Consider the following 13,418-nt stretch of genomic DNA (forward strand, 5'->3'; position numbering starts at 1 on the left):
AGATCAAAATACCGACAAAACACTGTGCTCCTTGTCTGTCATGATGATGTGCAGACTTTATTACTTAAAGATGATGTGTTTTGCAGAGCTTTTCTTTTTCGCTCAATCAGAGACAGCAAGTTATTCATAGGAAAGTTAAATTACATTTGTATTTGTTGTGCATGGAACAGTCAGAAGCATGTGTCCAATTTGTGGCAAATGAATTTTATACTTAAAATATAGGCTATTTACTGTAGATAATGAGAGCATGTCCCTGCAATATTGAGCTACCTAAATGTAGCTTCCAGGCAGTGATTTATAACCTTGATGCTATTGTACTATTCCCAAGTGACCCAAGCAAAGCCTGTGTGTGTGTGTGTGTGTGTGTGTGTGTGTGTGTGTGTGTGTGTGTGTGTGTGTGTGTGTGTGTGTGTGTGTGTGTGTGTGTGTGTGTGTGTGTGTGAGAGAGAGAGAGAGAGAGAGAGAGAGAGAGAGACAGAGAGAGAGAGAGAGAGAGCATGAGAGAGCATGAGAGAACACGCTGTCTCTTCTGCCTGTCTGTCTATGCTTGTGTGTGTTACTGTGCATGTATTTGTGCAGGTGTGTGTGTGTGTGTGTGTGTGTGTGTGTGTGTGTGTGTGTGTGTGTGTGTGTGTGTGTGTGTGTGTGTGTGTGTGTGTGTGTGTGTGTGTATATGTGTGTGTGTGTGTGTGTGTAGTCTGCATTGCAGTTTGCACAGGTCAGCAGATACTACACTTACACTTATAAGATGTCTGTGTGAAGTGAACAGTGTAGCCCAGTGGTTCTCAAACTTTTTCATGTCAAGGACCCCCAAATTGACATATGTATTTGACCACGGACCCCCATCTGAAAACATTTTCTGCCAGGGAGCCCCATAAGAGAAGATTTGTGTTAAACACTTTCGAAATGATTCCAAATTTGTCACGATGCGCAGTGTTTAAAGTTTGTAGATTGGCTATTTTCGAAGTGGTTAAACTCTCCCTCATTTTGCTGGGGAACACCTGGAACTCCATCAAGGACCCCTGGGGATCCTCGGACCCCACTTTGATAACCACTGGTGTAGCCCATTCATTTCAGCAGAATGTCCCAGACTCAGGGACAAACAGCATGGTTAGCTGACACCTATGTGTGAATGTACTACAGTGTTCAAAAACATTTTGGACGTTTGATACTTTTCAGTTTTGTATTGTATTGTTATACCAACCAATTGCTTTCATTGGCCAATTTAAAATCTGGCCAATGAATCTGTATCTGTATCAGATCAGACATAACCAACCATCATTGGACAAAAGTACAGTAGTATGCTTGATAGAGCATCCTCTCAATAATACACGCACCACTGACTTACTACACAGCAGTAATACTGTAGTAATAGTAATGTACTGTATAAGAGAGTTTTGTTACAGTGTGTGTGTGTGTGTGTGTGTGTGTGTGTGTGTGTGTGTGTGTGTGTGTGTGTGTGTGTGTGTGTGTGTGTGTGTGTGTGTGTGTGTGTGTGTGTGTGTGTGTGTGTGTGTGTGTGCACAGGTGCACCCAATCTAAACCCCCAAACCACAACAGATGAATGAGGGAGGGTAACTAAGCCCTTCAAAGAACTGCCTTCTCTCACACACACACACACACACACACACACACACACACACACACACACACACACACACACACACACACACACACACACACACACACACACGCACACAGGGCTCACACAGAGATGAGTTTGGAGACAGTACTCCGCCTCTCCTCCTGTGTCTGTATCTTCAGTTCATTGCTAACTCTCACCTCTATGCTAGCTGCCCAGTGGTGAGTAGGTAAGCATATATTACAGCACGTAGGCGTATATTACAGTGTTGTTGAGGACACACCCGTTCCACACCAGCATGCAAGAGCCCAGAGGTGGCCCAATATGATCTCTCTAATCCCTTGCCTGAGACCTGAGATGGACTATAGGGGCAGGTTATGCCTGTGTATGCGATGCATATACATTATGCAAATGCTTGCATATACATTTGAATGGCAGGTGCTATAGGATAGAGCCTGACCGATATCAGTTTGCTATAGGTTGATGTCTCCCAACCAGTGACAGAGGAATATTGTGCCATTTCTAGGATTCTTTAGGATCCTAAATTCATGACCAACAAGGAATCTGTGTAAGGTTGAAAGCCAACAATGAATATAGATCTCACGTGCTACAGAATGCGCTTGACAATGAAGTGGTCTTCCTCCAAACCCCCCGCCCCCCTCTCCCCCCTTCCTCAGCCGGTCTCCCAGATGTGGGGGAAGCGTAGGCGGGACGAAGAGGGTGTTTGTGCTCCTCAGGGTCCCCACTTCCTGTCAAGAGAGCGAGAGAAACTCCACATGTGCTGAGAAGAACACACACACACACACACATTCTCAAACACACACACACACACACACACACACACACACACACACACACACACACACACACACACACACACGCTCAAACACACACACACACACACACACACACACACACACACACACACACACACACACACACACACACACACACACACATGGCAACACATGAGCACATGTGCACAAATGCAGTCACACGCAAAAGTCTCTGGCAAGGCTTGTACCTCTGTGTTGAAGAATTAGATGTGCTGTATTTAACCTATTTGAACCCTTAGCATCCCTATTCTGGAGTGGTTCTATGTACGAACATAGCAGATCTACAAGCATACGACGCGTCGCAACGCAACACGTGAGCTTGTAGATCGGCTGTTTTAAAAGATATTTAGTGTAGGGCGAAAATAGGAGGGGGCCTATAGAGCCCATGGGAATCCATTCAACCTAGTATAGGGTTAAAACTCCATGTTATGTATTGCGGCGAGTTTCATAGTCGGTCGTCAAACTTTCAGAGTTTTAGTGGTGATCTTGTGTGTGTTGTGTGTGTGCTGTGCACGTTTGCACATGCAACTCCAGTGTTTTTGGCCATTCCCTGTCTCATGGTCGCACCTGCTTCTGTGTTTACGGCCTGAACTCGGCAGATGGATGTCATCAGTCCTTGGCAGTGTTTACTGTACCAAAACACACTGTAATAACAACCGAACGCACACGCACATAGACACACATGGACGCCCTGCAGAGTACGTGCATCGTTGTGATGACTGCACTCTGACTGTGATGGTGCATGGACTTCCTGCTCAAACAGGAATGCCAGTTATGTCCGTTAGGAAGACATGAAGGCAGGAAACATTCTCTGTTGAACTATTATGTCTAGTAGTTAGTGCTGCTAACCTTGTTTCTAGTGCGCGTACACACACACACACACACACACACACACACACACACACACACACACACACACACACACACACACACACACACACACTGTCCTTACATCTATAAAGGGAGAGAGACCTTCATTGGGTTTGTGAAGTGTGAGCTCAAATAAATGTAGCAAATGTCGATACTGTACATAAACATGAGTTTGACCCCCATTGTGTTAACAACAATGTCCTTTGTTCTCTGTCTTTCTCAGATGACGGAGGGGAGGCGATGTCAGGTTCATCTCCTGGATGACAGGAAGCTGGAGCTCCTTGTACAGGTGATTCTCCCTCGATTCTTCTCTCTCGCTTTCTCTCTCGCTCTTTGCAGACTCCCCTTTCATTCCTTAGAGTGAGAGAGAGAAGTGATGTTAGCGCACCGCCCTGAGGGGCTCAATTACTGCTGACCAAGAGAAAGTGGTGACTTTGCTTCGCCTTGCCTCTCACCTGATCCCTTGTTGCGCGGCGCGGCGCGGCGCGCACACTCACTCACACACACACACACACACACACACACACACACACACACACACACACACACACACACACACACACACACACACACACACACACACACACACACACACACACACACACACACACACACACACACACACACACACACACACACACACACACACAAAGCCATATATAGGCACAGTGAACCCAACTGTGACCCCAGGCTCCCGACAGAAGCCCTGCATGCAGACACACACAGTTCACTCCTAATGATAACCCTCTCCTCCCCTGCTCTCCTAAACGCATCCTTTATCCACACACACACACACAACCCCCGTCTGGTCGCCAGACTGTCTGTGCAATTAGGCCCAGAAACAGTAAAACATCCCCCATCCATCCATACATCCAGCCAGCCATCCACCCATGGATCTCTATCTACAGTATCTATCTGTTCGTAGCTAATGATGCCTCATCTTACCTCTAACCGCCCTGCCCAAAACAATGCAAGCTCGCTTGCGCATCCACCCACCCACCCACCACCTCCTTCCCTACTCCCTGTGGGCCTCCCTGCAGTAATGATCCTCTCAGCTCCATCCCTCCCTCCCGGGCTAGTCAGTGGGACAGGCTAGGAGTGCATCTGTCCCGCTGGTCCGCCTCAATGGACATTTGACAGACTCATCTATGACAAACTATCGGCCCCTCTTATGTCTCCATTTACTCATACCCTCCAACACCCCACCCCATCTCGCTCAACATCTGTCTCTTGGACCTCCTGATTGTTGTGATCGTAGATGATGCTTCACTGTCTCCATCCCTCTGTCCCAGGCAGCACATGGGCTTGACTGCCATGAATTGGAGCATTTCTTTTTTTTTTGTCTGGAGCCAGCCTTCCCTCCTTTCACCTCCCCTCCCCTCAATCCTGACCTCCCCTCCCCTTGCGTCCAACCATTATTATCCCATTCCACTGGATGAACAGAGTGAACGAAAGCGAGGGTAATTACCTCTGGAAGAAGATGAAGAAGAAAAAGTAGAAGAAGAAATTATTGGAGATGAGCCTCCCGAGGCAAAGAGGCATGAGAGCAGTAGGTATTCCTGGAGAGAGAGAGCTAGAGAAAGAGAGAGAGAGAGACAGACAGAGAGAGAGAGAGAGAGCGAGAGAGAGAGAGAGAGAGAGAGACACACAGAGAGAGAGACAGAATGAGAGAGATATTAGGCCAAAGGGATGGGAATGGGAGAATAGAGGTGAATGGAGAAAGGAGAGTCTGCAGTGATTTGATTACTCGGGCAGAACTGATCGTTTCTTTCTCAAATAGCCTCCTTTCGCCGCTCTCATTCTTACTATCTCTCTCTCTCTGCTACCTCACCCTTACTCTCCCTGTGTCTCTCTTTCTCTGTTCTAGGTGTTATCTCACATCACTTTCCCTCATAACTCTCTTTCTTTAAATGCCAAAGAAGTAGTACAATCCCATCCCTGCACCTCATCCTCCCACCCTCCCCCCATCCGTTCATGCTCCTTACCAGGGAAAGAGGAGATGAGAGACGTGGGAGGAAGTGAAAGAGATACCAAAGGAAAAGCAGAGAGAGGATGTGACTGACGGAGGTGGAAGAAAATGGAGAGAGTAGTGGAAATAATAGAAGTGCTCATCCTGCTGTGTCGTATCGCAATCATGTCGTATCCAGGACATCTGTCAGTTCAGTCAGTTCCACCCAGCCTCAGATGTGTGACACGGCTCAGAAGATGGATGTTTGGGGCCTAGAGAGTGGAGCTGTTATACAGGATCAAAGGGCAACAATTGGCAGAAAATCTGAGAGTCCAGAAAAGTTCCAGTTATTTCAGTTTAGCCACTTGAATCATCCCTATTCTGGGGGGAGGGGGGTGGGGGACATTTGCCAAGAATGGCAGAGCTACCACGCAATGCGTGGTGAGCTTGTTTACAGTTACAGTTTACAGTTTAGGCATTTAGCAGACGCTCGATTTACAGTAAGCAAGGACACAAGATAATACATCATAATACATCAAATCCATAGAAATAGTAATCTAATAATAAAGTAATACATAAGTAAACCAATAATCTAATAATAACTAATATCTACGTAAACCAAGAACCTATCATCAGCCTATATTTTAAACTATACACACTAGACTATACTGTAGGATGCCAGGTCACAATGACCTGGCATCTGTCTACATAACATGCTATCTAAGCTTGTAGATCAGCTATTTTAAAATAAAAGCAAACACAGTTTTATACACCAAAGACCTTATAGCAGGTCTTACTGTAAGTGACTTCCAAATGTGATGAAATGCCCCTACATTTAAGAGGAGCGGAGGGGCATGATGTGATCACCACCACAAAATGTGGTCAATATATTGATCTGTTATGGTGTCAGCTAATGCTGTTTTACAGTGTGAGAATGACTGTTCCACGCCAGTTTATGGCTCATGAAAAAGACGGGATGAGCGAGAGAAAGCATATGACAGGAAGAGAGGATGTTATTAACAGAACTTGGTCGTATAAATCAGGATACAGCAAGCTCACGCTCTCTCTCTCTCTCTGTTTCACTCTCTCTTCTCTCTGTTGAGCGGATGTTTGAGTAGACCATCGAGTGGTTAGTGGGACCGTAGAGAATTCCAGTGTTATTCTGAGTTTTCCTGTGCTCCGAGGTGGAGAACCACGGCTCTTCTTGTTTGCCAACAAGGACGTCTTGCGCTGGGAGTAGAAGCTAGCAGAGTTTCAATGAAACGCATTGGAGACTAGCAGCAAAGCCAACCACCTCCACCACAGCCTGTCTCTGAGGTGCTACAGGAGGCTACATCATCACGTCTTGCAAGATAATTTGACAGGGCTGTGGTCATGTCAGTGCTGCTGAATCCCCTTCTATGACAGATCCTGTGGTGAAGCCAGGCAGAGCAGACACTGACTGAACCACTGGATCTCCTTTGCTGTAATCAGCTCATATGCATTGGCTCCAGCACTGTTTAATCCCAGAAGTGTCGTTCACCCCTTCCTACCTTTGAGTGTGTGTGTGTGTGTGTGTGTGTGTGTGTGTGTGTGTGTGTGTGTGTGTGTGTGTGTGTGTGTGTGTGTGTGTGCGTGTGCGTGTGCACGCGTGATTAGCCCTTTGTTTATTGAGGGATGCCTCATTAGCAGGGCAATATGTGCCGGCAGGCAGACACACTTATTGGAAGTAAACCATGAGACCCAAAACGCAGCATCAAAACATCTGCACTCGCTCAGGTTAACCTGTTATGAGGTTGCTGATGAGTGAATGGCTTACTGAGGATATGTACCGTTGTCAAGTTGTTGACTTTTACACCAATGTTTTGCTCAGACGTTTAGGTTTAGGTTTTGATAATGATCCAGTTTTATCCAGTTAAGATGACAACATGTCCCTGAAAAGATGCACCCCTCCAGTTTACTGGCAACATAGTTGCCTGCATAGGGAGACTTCAGTGTGTTTGCCAGCAAACTTTCTCATTTGGCTAACAGATCACCTAAGACTTGCCAAGAGTATTGCTAGCCAATTTGTGCTTCAAAGACTATATACTGTATCTTCACCACAACACTTTGGGAAATGCTTTATGGTTGTACTGAAATGACTCCCACTTAATGGTGTATTAGTGAAAAGCTTCCCTCAAAAAAAAAAAAAAATCCCTGGAGGCGCCAAGAGCTGGGCTAAACGTTGACTGTAACTTCCTGTCTAGTGTGTGCAGTGGTGTTTTGAGTTTGTCGCTCAGCCTCTGTGGGTACACATTAGTGTGTCTCCTCCCTGCTCCTTCTCCCTCCACCTCCACCTCGCTGTAATTCCTATGGCGTTTAATTACCTGTGCTGCTGAGGAGGCGCGGGCTAAATGTCGGTTAGCACTAATACCGTCTGAGCTAGCAGCAAGCTGTCCGCTCTGATAGATTGCTACGATAGATAGCAAGTGTGTGCTCTGTAGAATGTGTGCGTGAGCACGCATGAATTCTGTGTTGTTCAGTCTCTGTGGGTATGCATCTATGTGTCTCCTCCTCTGTGTGGTGCGCGTGTGTGTGTGTGTGTGTGTGTGTGTGTGTGTGTGTGTGTGTGTGTGTGTGTGTGTGTGTGTGTGTGTGTGTGTGTGTGTGTGTGTGTGTTCGCAGGTTTGAGTGCATTTGTGTGTCTGTGTGTGGATGTGCAGTTTTTCCGTGCAGCATGTACCTTTACGTTTAATGATTGTGTGCAGCTGTTTGCAAATGTGTCTATGTGTCTATGTTTCTCTGTGTGTGTGTGTGTGTGTGTGTGTGTGTGTGTGTGTGTGTGTGTGTGTGTGTGTGTGTGTGTGTGTGTGTGTGTGTGTGTGTGTGTGTGTGTGTGTGTGTGTGTGTCTGTCTGTGTGCATGTTGGTTCATGTATCTGTGCAATATCATTTATTACCTGTCACTCAAGCTATCCAGATCACAATCAGTATCCTCCTGAAACATTATTACACTTCCAGGAATCCTGTTAGATGCCTGCCATCTCACAAAGGTGTGCTGTGCTCCTTGTGTGCTGTGTGTGCTGTGTGTGTGTGTGTGTGTGTGTGTGTGTGTGTGTGTGTGTGTGTGTGTGTGTGTGTGTGTGTGTGTGTGTGTGTGTGTGTGTGTGTGGGTGTGTGTGAGCATGGGTAAGCGTGAGCGCTGGGTATCTCTTTTGAGGAACCTAACTCAATTACCTTGCCTAATGCACTTCATGTGGCTGTTATTGTGTGTTCAGTATTCATGATCACGTATCACATATTCCACTACATCATGTGCCTTTTGATTACCACACTTTGTCTTCCGAGTTATGAAAATGGGATTCTTTCTGGGAGACATTTGTCTGTGTGCATTTTGTTGTGTCGTTCATTCCATTTCTTCTTTTCCAGCATCCCTCCTTATTGGTCACTGTGTCTGTCCGTTGGCCAGTGACCTCTGCTTATTGGATGTTGTGCTGTTGTGGCGTGCATGCATATAGGGACTCATCTAATAAGTGTTGTTGCTAGGGCTGCTGTCAGCTGCTGGGCAGTAAATGAGAGACCACCATGGTTTCAGACTCGAACCAAAACATTCATTACAGCAATTACAGAATGAGAGAGAGACACAGAGAGAGAGAGAGAGCAGGGCGAAAGGTGGGAGAGAGAGTAACACAGAGACATACTACTATACAAAGACCCGGGAAGATAGAGAGTAAAACAGCACAGCGACCGCCGACCGATAAAATCTTATTATGCTGCTGTTGTGATCAAGTATTTATCGGCTTGTACGTGAAGCTGATCTGTCAGTCGTCCGTACGTCTGTCCGTACGTCTGTCTGTCCGTCCGTCCGTCTGTCCGTAGCACTGCTCCAAACCCTCTCTTTCAAGGCTTCACTCTCTCTCTCCAGGGTCTTTCTGTGTAGAGGGATGTGTAGGCGTAGCTCTTATGTAGGATCTAGGTCAGTGGAGATGTGGTGTGTGTGTGTGTGTGTGTGTGTGTGTGTGTGTGTGCGTGTGTGTGTGTGTGTGTGTGTGTGTGTGTGTGTGTGTGTGTGTGTGTGTGTGTGTGCGCGCGCGTGTGTGCGTGTGTGTGTGTGTGTATATTTGCATGCATGCGATGTGTGCATGACATCACCACCTTCCCTTTAAATAGCTCTCGGTAGCTTGTGTCATTGAAGCGGTAGCTGTGCAGTGGGCTGATAACAGAATTGGCCTTTGGGGGGGGTCCTGCATCTGGAGATTCTGGACATATAGTTGTGTGTGTGTGTGTGTGTGTGTGTGTGTGTGTGTGTGTGTGTGTGTGTGTGTGTGTGTGTGTGTGTGTGTGTGTGTGTGTGTGTGTGTGTGTGTGTGTGTGTGTGTGTGTGTGTGTGTGTGTGTGTGTGTGTGTGTGTTTAATGTCATGAATTAATTTAGTTTGGGATTTATTTATTTAGATTGATAAGAATTTATTGTACTATTTATTTATTCTTTTATGAATTTCTGCTGTCTTTAGGAGAAACATAATCTCGTGTTCTGATGCTGCTTGCAGAAGAAGAAAATAAATGACAAATAAAGCAATCTTCCACACATCATCCTGTGTGTGTGTGTGTGTGTGTGTGTGTGTGTGTGTGTGTGTGTGTGTGTGTGTGTGTGTGTGTGTGTGTGTGTGTGTGTGTGTGTGTGTGTGTGTGTGTGTGTGTGTGTGCGTAGGCAGAGAGGCACACCCCATGGTTAACCTCAGGGTGGGGCGCACTGTTACTCAGAATGTCACAAACCAGCAGCATATGGCAGCAGCCGCCTGCCTCTGCTTTGAACGGTTCTGAAAGCTCCCAGTGCTGCAATGAAAGCAGGACATCAACACATTTTGCTCACAGAAGCCTGGAAACCAACTATTGTAGCTCACTGTAGTTGCTAACTAGCTAGCAGCTAGCCTTGTCCCCGCAGTGTAGTGGTTGAGGCCAGAGCCATGACTCTGCAGTCGGGGTGTTGGTCAAAAGAAAGAAGGGAAGAAAGGCGAGACAGGAAGAGAGGGGAAGGGCAGGGTACCTGCACAGTCAGCAGCATCCACACACACTCCATCCATCTCTCTCCCTCTCGCTCTCTGCCCCCCTTGTTGGTCAGAATGCTTAGTCACTGCAGTAAATCAATAGCCTCTGCGATATGGAGTCACACGCGGCCGAACAACATGTAGTTTGTACAGTTACACTACGGTCCACAAAACAAACCACTACACTGGCGATTCCAAAGCCAAGCGCTAACTGATGAACAGCAATGGCCCATGTAATAACAATCACAATACCCCTGTGTTTTCTGTTTGGCCCGCAGCCCAAGCTGATGGCCAAGGACCTGCTGGACCTGGTGGCCTCGCACTTCAACCTCAAGGAGAAGGAGTACTTTGGGATCTCCTACACAGATGAAACGTAAGTCAATGTCTCTCTGTGTGTGGTGAAAGGTCATTTCTCAAAATTCTACAGGGGGGGGGGGGGGCGTTTTTGACAGGTCAGCTCTGCTATGATTGAGTGGGCTCTGGTGGGCTCTTTCTTTGCGGTGGTGGTGCAACTGCTGCTGTCTTTTGGTTAATTTAAGATTTTTTTCCCCCTATTTTTGTTTGCGTCATTTTAAGGTTATAGGCTGCCCAAAAAATTGGTGGTTCTACACAGAACCTCAATGAAAAAAGAAGGAAAAAAAGGTAGTTATTCCTAGCTGTAGCACCAGTTGGGCTTCAAAGATAGCGTTAGGAATCTGCCTATTGCGACCTTAGTACAAAAATAAATATAATTTTCACATAAACATATGACTGACAATTTAATCCATGTTGATTTAACAGCTCTGGTCATATATTGTATATAAATAGATCTTTAGACACTTCAGCTTCTGTCTTTGTAGATACAGAGCTGTCTGGTAGAAGTGTTGACAGCTGATTTATACTTTGTTGCTGTGTCTCGCACCAAACACAGCAGAGCTGGGTCTAGTTTTATTAATGTATCGATTATGGATGATTTTTTATGATTGTACTGTATAAATAAATGTAACATGACATGTCTACAGAGTTCTTCTGTTCAAAGATTAACAAGCTAACAAACTGTTACAACTGCGCTTTGGATGTTTTCCCTTTCACTCGATTGTCTTGGTGTGCAGGACTTGTTAGTTGAACTTCTGGGCAGGCTCACAATCTTCTACCATATACAGTTAAGGGGAATACCACTCATTTTCAACATTAAATCAAACCATGTCATAATATACCTTAGAGCTGTTGTGTGGAAATAAGAAAAAAAATCCCCCACCTTCTGTGTTGCCCAAAACTGAAGAATCGACTGTTGGGGTCATGTGATCAGTGACATACTGAAGGTGTACTCTTTGGCCCGCCCTCTAGGCGGCCTCAATCACTAGAATGGGGAATCTCACTTCCAGCTGAAACAGTGCGACTTGTAGTAGTTTATAATGGCCTATGGTTGTATATCACATTTCTCAAGACATTGTACTTGTAGATAATAGAAATCAATTGGCTGAAAATGCTTTAATAAGTCTTAACTTTATATTCAAGTGGCACTGTTTCAGCTGGAAGTGAAATTCACCATTCTAGTGAATGAGGCAGCCAAAGAGGGCGGGCCAAAGAGTACACCTTCCGTATGTCACTGATCACATGACCCCAACAATCAATTCTCCAGTTCTAGGCAACATAGAAGAGGGGGGGAGACTTTTTTCTTATTTCCACACAACAGCTCTAAGGTATATTCTATATTATGACATGGTTCAATGTTGATAATGAGTGGATTTCTGTCAGGTGGAAATGAAGTATTTCTAACATGAACACTGTGAGGTGCTTTGTTGTTTTTCTCTCAAATGGAGAGTTTGTTGTTGCATTGTGATGCGTTGTGAGCTTGTAAATCGGCCAAGTATAAAGGCTAATGTTTGTCTGTAGTCACTGATGAAATTTGAGACAAGGCCAGCATTGGTGAGACTGGGATCTAATGGAACAGTGCTAGCTGACATATGCATTCGCATGCTGTGTGTTTACCTGAATGTCAGACATGAATCGAGTGCTTGAAATGCAAAAAATGCCATTTGAATGGGTTTCATCAGCGGCACAGGTGACCCACGCATACATAGCCCACACACACATCATTCACCACACAGCCCGGCTCTCTCAATGCAAACACTCCTTTGAAATGATTTCCATACAGACAAACAACACCCCGGCCTTTGCATCTTACATTCTCTCCTCTTTTGTACTCAGTGCTGTACCTCCATGTGATATCAGGTTAGGCCATCAAGTTCTCTGTGGCATTTATACAGAATACAGTAAACCCCACGGGGGTCTGTCCTATGACGTGATGATTTGTTGGTCTGTGTCTGTGGGACCAGAAGAGGGATGAACTTTGACCACTGAGTGACTGTGGTGGGAGACAGACAGGGGAGGAGAAGGGTTGCAGAGAAAGAAAAGAGAGAGAGTGAGAGAGAAAGAAAGAAGAGTGATGTTGCTCAGGAGACCATGCAGGGTAACCAGGGCGACAAAGCTGCCTCTGCAGTTTTCATCCCTGCTGGAGAGAGAGAGAGAGAGAGGGGTGGGGAGGGCTGGAGAACAGGGAATAGAGAAAAGAAGACGGGAAGAAGAAGGGAGAGGGAAAAGGAGGAGAGAGAGAGAGAGAGAGAAAGAAAGAGAGAGAGAGAGAGAGACACTTGGGAAAGAGAAAAGGCCCTCTTGTGTCACATTGGCATTCATTTTTAATGCTCAAGTTTGCCTTGGTCTTGTTGGTTGAGTGGTGTTGGGGCCCCTCACCGTGCTGATGAGCTGTTTGTCTTCTCTTCTCAGGGGCCATTTTAGCTGGCTGCAGCTGGACCGCAGGGTTCTAGAACACGAGTTCCCCAAGAAGACTGGGCCCATAGTCCTCTATTTCTGTGTCAGGTAAGTCTTTATTCACCTGTGCGATTCAGAAATACAATGTGCCTCATTCTTGTGTGTGTGTGCGCGTTTGCGCACACTTCTGCGCGTTCGAGTGTGTGTTGTTTGTGTTTGTACTCATACTCCTTCAACTACTCGAGAAAGGTCAAGTGTGGTGTTTGAGTGAGGATGAAAGAAAAATACATGCAGTTAGTGGGAACCTGCTCAACATTAAACAGTGTGTGTGTGTGTGTGTGTGTGTGTGTGTGTGTGTGTGTGTGTGTGTGTGTGTGTGTGTGTGTGTGTGCATGTATGCGTGCAATGCATGTATGCGTGCGTGTGTG

At 46.0% G+C, this 13,418-nt stretch overlaps 1 protein-coding gene across 10 annotated transcripts in view; it reads left to right on the forward strand.

The window, feature by feature from the left end:
• Window positions 1–13,418, forward strand: part of frmd4a (FERM domain containing 4A) — a gene marked incomplete at its 5' end in the record, with an annotated part of 115,500 nt that overhangs the window by 56,661 nt on the left and 45,421 nt on the right. For all 10 annotated transcript variants that reach the window (XM_080438681.1, XM_080438680.1, XM_080438675.1 and 7 more), the window contains 3 exons: window positions 3,512–3,577; window positions 10,518–10,612; window positions 13,006–13,098. In XM_080438681.1, coding sequence (XP_080294807.1) covers window positions 3,512–3,577; window positions 10,518–10,612; window positions 13,006–13,098 — 254 coding nt within the window. The remainder of the gene's footprint in view (window positions 1–3,511; window positions 3,578–10,517; window positions 10,613–13,005; window positions 13,099–13,418) is intronic.

This window comes from Gymnoscopelus braueri (genome assembly GCF_963280865.1).
Source record: "Gymnoscopelus braueri genome assembly, chromosome: 9".
Taxonomy (NCBI): Eukaryota; Metazoa; Chordata; class Actinopteri; order Myctophiformes; family Myctophidae; genus Gymnoscopelus; species Gymnoscopelus braueri.